At 36.6% G+C, this 15,716-nt stretch overlaps 1 protein-coding gene and 1 long non-coding RNA gene across 14 annotated transcripts in view; one reads left to right on the plus strand and one right to left on the minus strand.

The window, feature by feature from the left end:
- Window positions 1-15,716, plus strand: part of LOC137241191 (uncharacterized) — a 153,161-nt gene that overhangs the window by 128,604 nt on the left and 8,841 nt on the right. The window contains exons 1-5 of one of the 10 annotated variants that reach the window (XM_067768518.1): window positions 7,265-7,559; window positions 7,633-7,873; window positions 7,958-8,274; window positions 12,821-13,263; window positions 13,328-13,453. In XM_067768518.1, coding sequence (XP_067624619.1) covers window positions 8,115-8,274; window positions 12,821-13,263; window positions 13,328-13,453 — 729 coding nt within the window. In that variant the 5' untranslated portion in view covers window positions 7,265-7,559; window positions 7,633-7,873; window positions 7,958-8,114. Of the gene's footprint in view, window positions 1-7,264; window positions 7,564-7,615; window positions 7,874-7,957; window positions 8,275-12,820; window positions 13,264-13,327; window positions 13,454-15,716 lie in introns of those variants that run through there. The other 9 variants (XM_067768523.1, XM_067768524.1, XM_067768521.1 and 6 more) reach the window with 9 other exon arrangements.
- The window catches only part of LOC137241197 (uncharacterized), a 119,003-nt gene that overhangs the window by 18,875 nt on the left and 84,412 nt on the right, over window positions 1-15,716 (minus strand). The window lies entirely within an intron of this gene.

Below are 15,716 nucleotides of genomic sequence, written 5' to 3' on the forward strand. Positions count from 1 at the left end.
CGAAAGATTCGAATCTCTGAAATGAACGAAAAAGCACAACTCTAATATGGCGAGACACCAAAAATCAATTGGTTGGCAATTGTATGGTTATGGCGTTAGCGTTATGGTGTGGCACTATTAATCGATTATTTGATTTCCATAAGGTAGGTTCAATCAGCTGTTTTATCTGGTTATGGTTTTATGGTTATAAGTCACCATTAATTGGGCCTTAAGCCAACAAACATCGAAACAAACCAAAATTGAAATTCGTGGTTGTACGTCAAAAAGTCGACTAGAAAAACGACTCCTGTAAAAATGCCATTAGGAAATAGTAGAAATGGCATAACGAAATGTTGTGAATACTAGAAATGCCATAACGAAATTTTGTACTCCTTGAACGTTTTAACTTAGATATTCATTCCGTACTTTCAGAACATTTGTCTATATTAAATATTTATGGAATATTTTGTGTTGTTGATTTTCCGACAGGGTGGATAAAAAATTTTTATATTTGAAATAATATTTATATATTTGGAATATTCGGACTGCGCAAACATGTATTGAATACTCGAAAATAACGGTTAATACGGATCGATTCCATTAATACATAGACGGAAAAGAGCTTCACGAAGTTTCAGAATAAATGGGTAACGAGGTGCCTGTGTAGCAAGACCGCTGAACTCTTCTGTCAAAGTCAAGACCTGAATGTAATGTTCTAAGAAAGTGAGCCATTTTTTTTTTTAACTGCTGAGTGGAGTTATCATTAGCTACCAGTTCTTACTCGCCCTATCTCAAAGTATTTTTCAAAAACTCCCCATCTCAGGATTTGTTTAAAAAGCGCCATATATCGGAGTTAGGTTAATGACCGCTCTATCTCAGAATTTTTTGTTTTAAAAGCACCCTATCTCAAAATTTTTTTTCATAAGCGCCCTATCTAATGTCAAAATATATCGAATTTATGCTAAGATAGGGCGGCTTTGATTCAAATTCTGAGATTGTATGTTTTTTCATTATAATTCTCACTTACGACGTTCTTCAAACAACTAATGAAATATTGAGAAAAGCGATATAACCCTTCATAGTTTCACGAAGTCTTGAGTAGAAAATTAATAATTTCTCCGAAAGCTGTTGGCATTAACACAATTGTTATCACTACTAATATACTACTTAAATGCGTTTCTACTACAACTTTCGCTGAAGAGGATTGAATTATTGCCCGCTTTTCTTCCTTCGTAAAAGCAGCTCATCCCGATTTTTAAATCCGGGAGTGTTGAAACGCTGATGTCATTAGAGAACAATTGAGTAATTGAACCATGTGGCTAACGAAGAATTCTTTCCGAATTAGGTAAATTTCGCGTATAACATTACTAAACCTACCCTCATGTGTTGTTGTTCGGTGTTTACTTAGATATAATAAATAAATTATCTACGGTTTCTAAATTATCTGAGTACATCCTTAAACAGAAAATGTGGTTTGCCGTTAAGAGCTTCATATCACCTAATCAGTATGGCTCCCTGCCAGGAAGATCTACCACAATAAATCTAGCTATATTTTCAGAATTCTGATTATCAGCTTTTGGTAACCGTTGTCAAGTTGACACAATATATACGGACTTTTCGAAAGCTTTTGATAAAGTTAGTCACTCGCTTTTATTATCCAAACTAGCCAGTTTGGGATTTCACTCCATCTTTTTATCGTGTATAAGGTCGTATCTTTCATCTAGAAGCTGTGTAGTAAAAGTTGACAATACTTCATCACGTTCTTTTATTGCCTCCTCTGGTGCTCCCCAGGGTAGTATTTGTGTCTGGTTCTCTTTATTATTTTTATAAATGACATATCAAGCTGCTTTCGACACTCAAGATTTCTGTTATATGCTGATGACCTGAAAATATTTACGGCTTCCACCGGTCACTTGGACTCTGTTAAGTTACAAGAGGATCTTAATAACGTTGTAGCTTGGTGTAATATATTTCGTTCTCAAAGTCTCGTTCTCCCATTCCCACCTCATATTGTATCGAGGACTCTCAACTTTGCTCCCTTAGAGAAATTTCGGATCTCGGTGTTGTCTTTGACTCCAACTTCTTATTTCTTGGTCATATAAATTACATAATTGCTAAATCATACTCAATGCTTGCATTTATTCACCGTTTTGGCTCAGATTTTAAGGACCCTTATACACTGAAATTATTGTATGCGAGTTTGGTACGTTCAAAGTTTATCTGGAGACCTTATTATGATTGTCATATCAATAGAATTGAACGAATTCAAAAATCCTTTATTCGATTCGCTCTTCGGTCGATCGGGTTCATAGATCCGTTACTTTCGTACACTGCTAGATGCCAGCTAATTAACTTAAAATTGCTATACTCCAGAATAATCATTCTGTGACTTTCTTTTGTTTCTGACATAGTTAGTGGAACTATTGATTCCTCCGCCTTGCTATAATGCATTTTATTTCATATCCCAGCCCGAAGCTTGAGGAGTAATGACATCTTTTTTATTGATCGAGTTAGAACAATGTATTCCTTTAATTCTCCTATTTTAAGAGCATTAAGAGAATTTAATTTGTACTCAAGTGCACATGATGTGGATTTCTCTCTACCAAAAACTAAATTTAAATTTTTATTAAATAGGATCATTAATTAATCTTTAATTTAATGTTTTTATGCTACTTAGTCTGTATGAAAATGTATATTTTCTAGATGTCTTAAATAAATAAATAAATAAAATATACAAATATATAATTTAACTTTTCGCATTAGACTTATAATCGGCAATTAAATAACCAGTAGGTGAATTCACTAACTTTTAGAACGACATTCGTCTTGGCTATAGTAACAAATCGATATTTATAACGATTTAGGTATAGAGTATCCAATGTTTATTTGGCCCATTCAGCTCATGTCGCTTTATAATAGAACAATATTTCTGTCAGAGCCTCGCCACGGGTAGGTGAGGTTGACATTTGAACTACGAATCGCGCTGGTAGCCCTTGAAAACGTTGCGATACGCAACGCAATTCGGCATACCTGCCGCGGGTATATTCTAAACCCCTTAACCTGCTGGGGCCTGGCTACACTCATGCTCATAATCGCTATAACGATAGCAAACAGGTTTTATCGAAATGGTGCACTATCGATAGATTAACCGTACTAAAATCTCCTCAACTACCAGCAAATAAACGCACCCAGCTAACCAAACAAACAATTTGTACCTATGTGTGAATGTCAAGGTCACGATGCCGGATAGCGAAAACAATGGAAAATGCGTGATTTTTGCAACAACAAAGCTACTTGCAGTAGCAGCTTGAATTAATTGAGCTTTGCTAATATGTATATTGTGCCGGAAAGCAATAACGAAGAAATAAAAAACTTAGTAATAAGCAAATGTAAACAAGAAAATCGAAATCTTAACATCAGCTGTTCAAGAAATTGTTCAATGTTAGTTCGTTGTTGTTACCAATTTGCACAATTAAAGCACCCATTGAAAAAGTGGTTGGTTCTATGGTTGCCAAGCATTTTTTAATCATAATGCTTTGCAAAGTTTATGCTAAATAAAAAGCGAACTAAACTACTTCAATCTTATAACACAATAATGGGTCTGTGTAATTTATAATTACGTATGATATAAGTGCAGTCACTCACCTCAGTGAGTGACAGTAAGCCTAAGTACCTTTCTGAAATTTTTGGTGTTATGTAGTGGTGAATGTGAACATGAGATACTGCGACGCAAATTGTCATGGCGCTTATACTGGAGACCAATGCGTGACCCCCAGCGGGTTAGGGGGTTAGATTATCCCGCGGTAGGTATGCCTGCGTAAGAGGACTAAAATACCAGGTTCAAGGGGTTGTGTAGCGCAGCCCTTTCAGGTTGCCAGCGCAATACTTAGCTTCTCCAAACCCATTGTCAACCTCACCTGTACGTGGCGAATCCTGTTTCATTAACAGCCGAGGCTCTGGCGACCCCCATGGATCTAGAGGAGTGGGAGGGCAGGATTTCCTAGAAGGTCGCATGTGGTCATAACAAATCGTTCCCGATATTGTTGTTGTTGTAGCGATAAGGACACTCCCCGAAGGCCTTGAGGAGTTTTATCGAGTTGATGGTCCTTTGCCAGATACAGATCCGGCACGCTCCAATAACACAGCATCATTAAGGTGCTAGCCCGAACATCTCGGGAACGATTTATATGTCCACATTAAACCTTCAGGGCATCCCTCCCTCCCCACTCCCAAGTCCCATGGGGAGCTTGGGGTCGCCAGAGCCTCGTCTGTTAGTGAAACAGGATTCGCTGCGGCTAGTTGAGATTGACAACTTGCGTCTGGTATTTTAGTCGCCTCTTACGACAGGCATATCTACCGCGGGTATATTCTGACCCCCTAACCCGCTGGGACACACAACCAATGCATGATTTCAAATCACAAATTCGTGTATGTTTAAAGTCGCATTTCCCCTGACTTTTGAATTTAAACTATTTGTTTGTTGTAAGAAATTTAAATTAAAGAGAACTTGAAATAAAAAATAGCAATTATGGGCGAAACACCAGCATGCATGGAAGTTTCCCGGTCTGCAGTTGTTGGCGTCGAGATAAGATGAGATGCCTCTTGCAATGATTGGGAAAAAATTTCGCCGGAAGATTTCTGGTCTTGTCCGTGATGCTGGCGGTGAGTATGGAAGGAGGTAGATCTTTGAACCTTAAGCAGATATGTCATGATATGCAATTGGACGAAGACACTACCGTTAAGAATGTATTTCAATCTCTACCGCAGTTTGGAAGCAGAGGAAGAGGGAAACCTGCACTGACCTCCCTTGTTACTCTAAATTGGGGTCAGTTATCGTTAAACACTGGTTAAGCGCTATTTAACGATGATGATAATACATAAGTCGGAGCTACATCGACGTTTTCGTTTGATTCCGTTTCGCTGACACGATTATGTTCTGAAGGCATTATGATTAATATTTATTTTATGAAGCGTAATGAGTCCCCGAACAATGTGTCTATATGGCTGCCAATATAAAAGCTAAACTCTTCAAAAATCTCAATCATTTATTTCAACTAACTCCACATATCTGAATCATATATTTTCATCATATACTCTTTGCAATTTCAAGTGTTTTTCATCATAAAACTCACTTTGACATCGCTCAGGGCCACATTACTACACTTTCTTCTTGCAAAATAATATCTCAGTAAAAAAAGGAAAGATCACATGTGCCTTTCACCGCATACTATGTTACAAATTTAATTCAATGACGCAATACCAAATATGCAAAGTAGATTTTAACACAGTAGTTGAATGTACCGACACATATTTTCAAAGTTGATTTAGTCCTAGTGCAAGCGTAAATGTCCTTAAAGGGCGAATTAATGGTGACTTATAACCATAAAGCCATAACCAGATAAATCAGCTGATCGAACCTACCTTATGGAAAGGAATGTAATCGATTAATGGTGACATACCATAACGCTAACGCCAAAGCCAATCAATTGGTTTTTGGTTTCTCGCCATATCCATAACCTAAAAATATTTGAGTTAGTGAATTTAATAACTTTTTTTTAGATTTTCTTCATTGTTTTGGATACGTTATGACTAAGATACTTATTTTTTGTGGAATATGTTTGTAATTTTTTGCGTTTTCATAATTTTTATGAAATTATCACGATTTTTAGGTTAAGGCACCATTAATCGATCACATTGAAATGGTTATGGATATGGGTATGGTTACGACTATGGCGTTAGGGTTAAGGAAGTTTAATTTGGCTTTTAGCGGGAGTCATTGGTGCCGTATGTCGTATCGCTGTAGTCGTATCCCTAACGTAATCAGCTGTTTATCGTTACGACGGTTAACCAAAACCCAATTGGTTGGCTACGATACGGTTACAACCTTAGCGGCACCAATAATCGATTGCATTGATTCTCATAAGGTTGGTCGAATCAGCTGTTATAAGGTTACCGATACGGTTACCGATAAAGCACCAATGTCTCCGGCTTTAAGCTCATTCAAGCCAATCGGATTGCGTTCTGCTACATTTCATAAATTTTTTTTGTAGTCTGTTTCGGAAAAACAAAATCAACCATACCAGAGAAAAGGTAGCACGACTGTCCGCATATCATCTTAAGAAAATATAACGGCAACTTACAGGATTCATTGCCGTATAAAGGGCCAATTAAACGTGACTTATACCCGTAAAACCATAACCAGATAAAACAGCTGATCGAACCTACCTTATGGAAATCAATGTAATCGATTAATTGTGCCATACCATGACGCTAACGCCATAACCATAACATAGCCAACCAATTGATTTTTGGTTTCTCGCCATATCCATAACCTAAAAATATTTGAGTTGGGGAATTTAATAACTTTTTTAGATTTTTTATTCATTGTTTTGGGTACGTTATGACGAAGAGACTTATTTTTGTGGAATTTGTTTGTAATTTTTTGCGTTTTCTTCATTTTTATACGATTTTTAGATTAAGTCACCATTAATCGATCACATTGGAGATGGTTATGGATATGGGTATGGTTACGACTATGGAGTTAGGGTTAAGGAAATTTAATTGGCCCTTAAGGCTGCATGTCGGTATCACTTTTCATAACCCTCGAAGAGCCTTCCGCGATTTACAACCAGATTGACTGAATTTTGTGTGAGTTAGTGCAGTCGGGTGGCTTCGTGACACACGTATTTGTTGTCGGCTACACGTTGATGAAAATCATGGCGCAACGATACAAGGTGGCAGCATGGAACAGCTGATTATAAACTTTTTTTATTTGATTTGATACATCAACTTCCGGCGCAGTACGATTTTGACATTTGTCCATCGAATTTACAAAAACAAAGTACATGGAACTTTTATTTATGTTTGTAAGTATGTCACCATGCTGCCACCTTGTATCATTCCGCCATGATGAAAATCAAATATTTTTGATTTTTTCATTTGACGCTAGCTTATTTGATAGTCGCGGGGTGTGATTGACAAAACGCAGTGTTGTATTTAGTTTGTGTCGACATTCAAAATGAACAAGTGCGCGAAGAACAGCAATTCATATTAAAATTTATTGAAAATTATCAATGTTTAGCAGCTTTATGGAATTTAAGGCTTTATTATTATTTAATAAAAATTTTTATTAATTTTTTTATTATTTAATAAAACTGCTGTAGTTGCAAGTAAAAAAAAGTCATCATCCGATGATGGCATATTCACGCCCGAACGCTACGGTTTCTCAATGCAAATGTTGATTGATGGCTTTTTATTTGATAGTCGCGGGCCAAGCGTCAAATACCCGACACGCACACATACAAAAATTCAGTCAATCTTGTTGTAAATCGCGGAATGCTTGAAGAGTGTTGCTGCCGCTAAAGAAACAAAGGTACCCGCGGAAAAATCGGAAACAAGGACCATTGTTGTTACAATCGAAGGGGGATGGCAACCGTGGAAGTTTCGTTGTTTATCTTTGTTATTTTGGTTGTGTAAAATTTGCACACATTTTTTGTTGTGGACAAGATCACATAATATCGATTGATTTAATATTGCACGTACGCAAAGAGATGAATCTGAAAATAAACTAAGAAATTAAAGTAAGTATGTACACGTATTTGGAGGTGAAAACTCGGAAGATTGTGCTCTTGAAAAGCTATTTTCTTATTCTAGAAAGCACGAGGTCATCTTTGGCACGAGCAAATAAATACCCACTCAACTAACAAAGTTAAATTCAAATACTAATCTTACTAAAAAGAAATGATTAGATTTATGATTGTCATAAGAAGTTGCTAAAAAAGAGGCTGCCTATAAAACCGAAATATTTCTTTTGCATTGAATTACGTGGCGTTCATTTAAATTCATTAAAAAAATTAAACGCTCCAACAAAAGCTCTGTAAGTTAAAAGAAGCTGGTAAGTAGCTGCGCTTCTGTCCGTTGTTAAAGAAAGCGCTTTTGTTAATTAACTACAACATTTTCAACTTTTTGAAACAAACAGCGATAAATCTAATTTCTTGAAATATACATATGTATGCACATATATAATTGCTTTCATTGCTAAACAACACTTCCTTGCGTTGGAAACATCTTTGCTGACTGCTTGGCGAACTGCTGATCGCGGCCTTGACCTTGTAGATAAGTCAACATTGTCGATTATGATGTCAACTAAACAGATATTGGTAAAATGTGGCGGATTTTCAACTCAACTTGAAAGACATGTGCAGGAAAAAATTGACGGTGATCCACTGTGGGGTTCACGTTTTGATCAAAAAAATCCGACGGCTGTGGTGCAAACACATTTGGATTTTCTTCAGAGTAAGTTTGATGCTACATTTTTCCATTACTATCACCTAATGGCAGTGATCTGCCGGTTATACATTCTAAATGAATCCAAATTGTAGTTGGTCAAGATCGATATGCTGGCATCCTAATTCAATACCAAATTAAATATGGAAATCAACAGAGATAATATCTGTAGGTAATTTACAAGATATAAGGGGGTACAGGAAAATTTCGACAGTTACGAGATCAGATAAGCAAATTAAGTGGAAGTAGATCGTTCAACAGCGGCGTTAGGCCGGTATCAGAAAACGCTGTTACAGAACGTACCTGATTTATAACTGAAAAAGAACTACTCAAATTAGCAACACCTCCCTTAAACTTTCGTGGAGGGTTTGTGCGGTTGCAATAACAACTTGTCTGATAGCACAAGGCCGTTCGGCTCAACTTTGGTCTGAATATTGTAACAAATAAAGTTCTTACCCATTCGGGCTCTGAAGTATGTAATTCGAAATTGGTCACGAAAAAGCGAAAGATATGCATCTAAATATGTTTGACAAACAATCGAAAATGTTCTCAAAAGAATCCTATTACCATTCCTAAGGCAATACCGGCTAGGTCATTAAATTATTCCGAAAATAAATAATTTCGGAAATATCCCGTAATACTGCCAAAACGATACAAAAAGCAAGTGAGGAAAGCTAAGTTCGGGTGTAACCGAACATTACATACTCAGCTGAGAGCTTTGGAGACAAAATTGTCTTTTTCATGGATACATGCAACTTGCCTTTGCTACTTTCTTCAGCTATCAATTCGTTTTATGTGAATATTTTTTTAAATAAGAAAATTTGGTTAAAGAACGCATTTCTTTATAATTTTTTTTTTTCAAATCACCCCTGAAATACTTTTGAAGCGCTCTTAATTATGAGTCCGATAAGAGTCCGAAGTTTTAGACCAAGGGTGACGTTTTTTGGAACGATTTACCTTTGTCAAATAAGGGAAAATCAACGTGTAGGAAAATGAACCTAGGGTAACCCTGGATTGTGTTTTTATGACATGGATATCAAATGGAAAGTATTAAAGAGTATTTTAAAGGGAGTGGGCCATAGTTCTATAGGTGGACGCCTTTTGGGAATATCGCCATAAAGGTGGACCAGGGGTGACTCTATTATGTGTTTGTACGATATGGGCATCAAATGAAAGGTGTTAATGAGGGTTTTAAATTGAGTGGCCCTTAGTTGTATATGCGAAGGCGTTTTCGAGATATCGAGCAAAATGTGGACCAGGGTGACCCAGACCATCATCTGTCGGGTACCGCTAATTTATTTATATATGTGACCCGGCCTATGAAAAGGTGGCTTATGACTAAAAAAAAAAAAAAACTAAGAAACTGAAGAAATGCATTGTTTATCTTTGACAGCTGTTTTTTTAATTTTTCTCAATTTTCGATATCGGAAAAGTAGGCGTGGTCATAGTCGGATTTCGCCCATTTTTTATACCAAGATAAGGTGAGTTCAGATAAGTACGTGAACCAAGTTTAATAAAGATATATCGATTTTTGCTCAAGTTATCTTGTTAACGTCCGAGCGGAAGCACAGAGGGTCGACTGTGTATAAAAACTGGTCTTCAACCGATTTCGCCCATTTTCACAGAAAACAGTTATCGTCATAGAAGCTTATCACATTTCACAAGAATTGGTAAATTTTTGTTCGATTTATGACATTAAAAAGTATTCTTAGCAAATTAAATGAAAAAGGGCGGAGCCACGCCCATTTTAAAATTTTCTTTTATTTTTGTATTTTGTTGCACCATATCATTACTGGAGTTGAATGCTGACATAATTTACTTATATACTGTAAAGATATTCAATTTTTTGTTAAAATTTTCTTTTAAAATATTTTTTTTTTAAGTGGGCGTGTTCGTCATCCGATTTTGCCAATTTTTATTGAGCACACATTTAAGAATAGGAGTAACGTTCCTGCCAAATTTCATCATGATATCTTCAACGACTGCCCAATTACAGCTTGCAAAACTTTTAAATTACCTTCTTTAAAAAGTGGGCGGTACCACGCCCATTGTCCAAAATGTTACTAATTTTCTATTCTACGTTATAAGTTCAACCCACCTACCAAGTTTCATCGCCGTATACGCCTTTGGTAAGGAATTATCGCACTTTTTCGGTTTTTCAAAATTTTCGATATCGAAAAAGTGGGTTTGGTTTTAGTCCTATTTCGTTCATTTTAATTAGAGATCTGAGATGAGTGCTCAGGAACTTACATACGAAATTGCATTAAGATACCTCAAAATTTATTCAAGTTATCGTGTTTACGGACAGACGGACGGGCATGGCTAAATGAATTTCTTTTTTCGCCCAGATCATTTTGATATATAGAAGTCTATATCTATCTCGATAAGTTTATGCCGTTACGGGGTACCGTTATGCGAACAAAATTAATATACTCTGTGAGCTCTGCTCAGCTGAGTATAATAAAAATAAAAACGATGCCAGAATTATCCTGAAATTCTCTCAAGATCATTTCCTAAATATTTCCGAAACAATTCTTACAGCAATCCTGAAATAGTTGCCAAAACATTAAAAAAAAGTTTCGCAAACCGTCCCGAAAAGATGTCGAGAACAATCCCAACAATTATCTCGATCCTTTGCGGCTGTTGGTTATTTGTATGCCAAATTTCATTTAAATCCGTTCTGACAAACGTTTGGTTGGTTGGTTGCTGTGCTGCCAAGTAGCGCTCTAGGTGCCATTTTGATGGACTTTCTCCTGGAACCAATTATATTTTGGCTGATGTACCCTGCGTATTGTTTTACTCAAACCACTTGGTTAAAACAATAAATCTACTGATGTCCTTGATGCGGCAGTTTGACACCGCCCTTAAGTCCGGAAACACATAGTTGCCTAGAGCTCGGGACCGAAAATTCGAGAAGGCTGGGCACTCACAGAGGAAGTGAGTAACCGATTCCTCGGCACCCTCCTGTCTACATTAAAAAGTATTCTTAGCAAATTAAATGAAAAAGGGCGGAGCCACGCCCATTTTAAAATTTTCTTTTATTTTTGTATTTTGTTGCACCATATCATTACTGGAGTTGAATGCTGACATAATTTACTTATATACTGTAAAGATATTCAATTTTTTGTTAAAATTTTCTTTTAAAATATTTTTTTTTTAAGTGGGCGTGTTCGTCATCCGATTTTGCCAATTTTTATTGAGCACACATATAAGAATAGGAGTAACGTTCCTGCCAAATTTCATCATGATATCTTCAACGACTGCCCAATTACAGCTTGCAAAACTTTTAAATTACCTTCTTTAAAAAGTGGGCGGTACCACGCCCATTGTCCAAAATGTTACTAATTTTCTATTCTACGTTATAAGTTCAACCCACCTACCAAGTTTCATCGCTGTATACGCCTTTGGTAAGGAATTATCGCACTTTTTCGGTTTTTCAAAATTTTCGATATCGAAAAAGTGGGTTTGGTTTTAGTCCTATTTCGTTCATTTTAATTAGAGATCTGAGATGAGTGCTCAGGAACTTACATACGAAATTGCATTAAGATACCTCAAAATTTATTCAAGTTATCGTGTTTACGGACAGACGGACGGGCATGGCTAAATGAATTTCTTTTTTCGCCCAGATCATTTTGATATATAGAATATCGATAAGTTTATGCCGTTACGGGGTACCGTTATGCGAACAAAATTAATATACTCTGTGAGCTCTGCTCAGCTGAGTATAATAAAAATAAAAACGATGCCAGAATTATCCTGAAATTCTCTCAAGATCATTTCCTAAATATTTCCGAAACAATTCTTACAGCAATCCTGAAATAGTTGCCAAAACATTAAAAAAAAGTTTCGCAAACCAGTCCCGAAAAGATGTCGAGAACAATCCCACCAATTATCTCGATCCTTTGCGGCTGTTGGTTATTTGTATGCCAAATTTCATTTAAATCCGTTCTGACAAACGTTTGGTTGGTTGGTTGCTGTGCTGCCAAGTAGCGCTCTAGGTGCCATTTTGATGCACTTTCTCCTGGAACCAATTATATTTTGGCTGATGTACCCTGCGTATTGTTTTACTCAAACCACTTGGTTAAAACAATAAACCTACTGATGTCCTTGATGCGGCAGTTTGACACCGCCCTTAAGTCCGGAAACACATAGTTGCCTAGAGCTCGGGACCGAAAATTCGAGAAGGCTGGGCACTCACAGAGGAAGTGAGTAACCGATTCCTCGGCACCTTCCTGTCTACAGCTCCTACACCTCTCATTGCAGGGGATACCCATTCTACTCGCGTGCGGGCCAAACGGCCAGTGCCCTGTAATAGTGGCCGCGATTCTGTATATTTCCTTCCTATACGTCTGGACTTTCCTACATCCAAACTTTAACATTTTTTATATTCAAAAGATGTGACTACATCGCTTAAGATCACTAGGATCTTTAAGTTTGTATTACAATAATACTAAACACATATTCGGCCAAGTGATGTTATCAGGTCAAAAACCTTTCAAAACATTACTTTTTTGTTCTAATATACTTATGGTATCTAAACTTCCTTTTAATACAGATGGCGCTCAAATTATACTCTCCAACACATATCAATCCAGCATAGAAGGTTTCATGGAGCATTTATTATTAAGCCGTGAAGAAAGCATACAACTGATGCGCAAAAGCGTTCAACTAACAAAGGAGGCTAAAAAGAAATATATTGAAATGGTAGAACAAGCAAATGGTATACCAGAACCTGGTCTACCTCTCATATTGGCTTCAATTGGACCGTATGGTGCGCATTTACATGATGGTTCAGAATATAAGGGCAGCTATTCAAAACGTGTTTCTAGTGAGGATATACAAAATTGGCATCGACATAGAATTGATGCTTGCTTAGCGGAAGGAGTTGATGGTTTGGCAGTAGAGACAATACCTTGTCAAATGGAAGCTGAAGCGGTTGTGGATATGTTATTAAAAGATTATGTGGATGTAAAATTCTGGGTGTCATTTCAATGTAAGGTTAGTTTGAATTGTTTTTTTTATACTTTCTTTTTAATATGTTTGGAGGTGCTTTATTTTTCAGGATAATGAAACTTTGGCGCACGGTGAATTATTTTCAAATGCGGCATATTCAATATGGAAAAAAGTTAAGGAGGCAAATGCTGTTAATCGTTTAATTGCTCTTGGTGTTAATTGTTTGAATCCAAAGGTATGAACTGTTTCGTGTTTATTTGGAGTGGTAAGAAAATGTACTTTGGCAACGATTTTTGTATATTATTAATATTGTTAATGTGAAAGTTTGTATGTTGGTAGTCTTCAAACAATCAATGGACCATGGTACAGGTCTACAAGTAGGATATGTAGCAGCACGCACATACACAGCCACGCTAACCTCCAATGCTTGTTCTTGTTCGTTTTTTTTTTGTAGATGCTATATGGTACTGTTGTACTCCTTAGGTCCAAGAAAACTGTAGTAGCTGCTAACGAAAACTGCGTAAAATTTTTATTGTTATATTACAAAGAAATATGCTTATTTACTTTCAAACGAGCACTTCATTACATCTCTTTAAAATCCATATGTTTTGAACAATTTTGATTAACGAATTGTGATACTTTATTACCGGGGACGGATGCTAAAACACGACCAAAACCGTCGGGGGAGGAATTAATAGACGCGTTTTTGCTTCGCTTTCAATAATTCGAATACTTTTTCGCCTTTGAACTATTAATAACAGGACAAAACGCGTCTTTTCATTTCTCTCACCTCATTTTTGGACGGGTTATTGCAGTCGACCTCGGTTTCAAACTGTTTTTCGCGGAGAACTTTTGAACGGGCACCCGTTACCGATAAAACTATCATATTTAAATGGTTTAAAAAATTTTTATGACGGCGTTCGGTAATCTCGAAACAAATTAAACTATCGACAGTGCCATCGATAGTTTTGCTACTCTAGTCCAAGCCAGAAGCTACTTTTTACGTCAGAACGGCTAATGCAGTGGCGGATCCAGGGGCGGCCATCGCCGCCCCTCTCTCATCTGGAACTTATGAAAATTCTAAAAGTTTGTTTTAATTACATATAAAATTTTAAAATGTTTAGCCTTTAATTATGTATAATCTATAAAATCGTCCTAATCGGCCTCCCCTCCCAAGATCTGCAATTTATAATACTTCGGTTGAAATATTTTATGAAATGAATAGTTTAGCTATATATTCATTTCCAATTTCCATTTGATCGCTGTGGGTAAAATCAGCAGAAAAAATGTACCATTCTGGTATTTGAAGAAAGAATTGCGTACTTTTGGCTGAAATTTAGCAGCCTTGGTCACTATTTCATGATCATGGTTGCCACACCACATCTTTTTTCTGGACGAAAATTCCTTTTGAAAAAACAAAAGAGGGACCAATATTTTTAAAATGTCACAAAAATAGTATTTATATAGGCCTTCGCGAATTTCATTCCCTACATCCCGTTAATGTGTTACTATTTGGCAGCGGTAATACATTCACGCCAGGAAATTTCCATTATTTTGGGAATTGTGGCACGCTCTGACTTATACTATACATAACTCTACATAAAGATAAAAAAATATGTAAAATTAAATCAACCTATAGTTCTTTGGGCAGCTCTTAGTAGTTGATGGAACCTTTTTCCTCCGGTCCGAAATTCGGTTAATGAAGCAGAAATTCTTTGAAAGTCGAGGGCTCGTACGTTATGAACAATGTGGAGAGTTGCTTAAATGTGGATAAACTTTTAGTATTTTTCAGCTAAGATAACTAATAAAAATAGTAGTGAATTAGCCTAATTGACACATTTATAAAGTTGCAAAACCTGTATAAGAGCTTTCAATACTTGACCCGAAAAAACGGAATAAGATATGCTTTCGAAAAGGTTGTTTAGGGTTCACAACAAGCGTAAATTTTTCATGAAACATATACTTTCTCATCAAGATCAATAAAAAATGAGGGTTTTCCAAAAACAAAATGAACACTTGTTATTTTCATCTTATAATTATTTAACCGGTATTTAAGCTTAACTTATTGCTTTTGCTGGTTCAAGACTCTGGCGGCGCCGTGGTGTAGTGGTAGCGTACTCCGCCTACCACACCGAGGGTGCTGGGTTCAAGGCCCGCGCAAAAGCAACATCAAAATATAAGAAAAAAGTTCATCCAATTACAAAAAATTATTTCTAAGCAGGGTCGCCCTCGACAGTGGTTTGGCAAACACTCCGAAAAGTTTCTGCCATTAAAAACCTTCTCAGTGATAATTCATCTGCTTTCCAGGTGCCGTTCGGAGTCGGCATAAAAAATTAAAGCCCCGTCCCGTATATTTGTAGGAAAAACCAAAAGGGGGCAAGATGCAAACTTAAAGAGAAGCTCAGCCTAAATATTTTCTGATATAAATCGCGCCAGGTATATATTTGTTTTTATTTTTTATCACGGCTCAGGCCTGCTTATTCAGTCGTTTATTTGTC

The sequence above is a fragment of the Eurosta solidaginis genome, chromosome 2 (assembly GCF_040869045.1).
Source record: "Eurosta solidaginis isolate ZX-2024a chromosome 2, ASM4086904v1, whole genome shotgun sequence".
NCBI classification, from domain to species: Eukaryota; Metazoa; Arthropoda; class Insecta; order Diptera; family Tephritidae; genus Eurosta; species Eurosta solidaginis.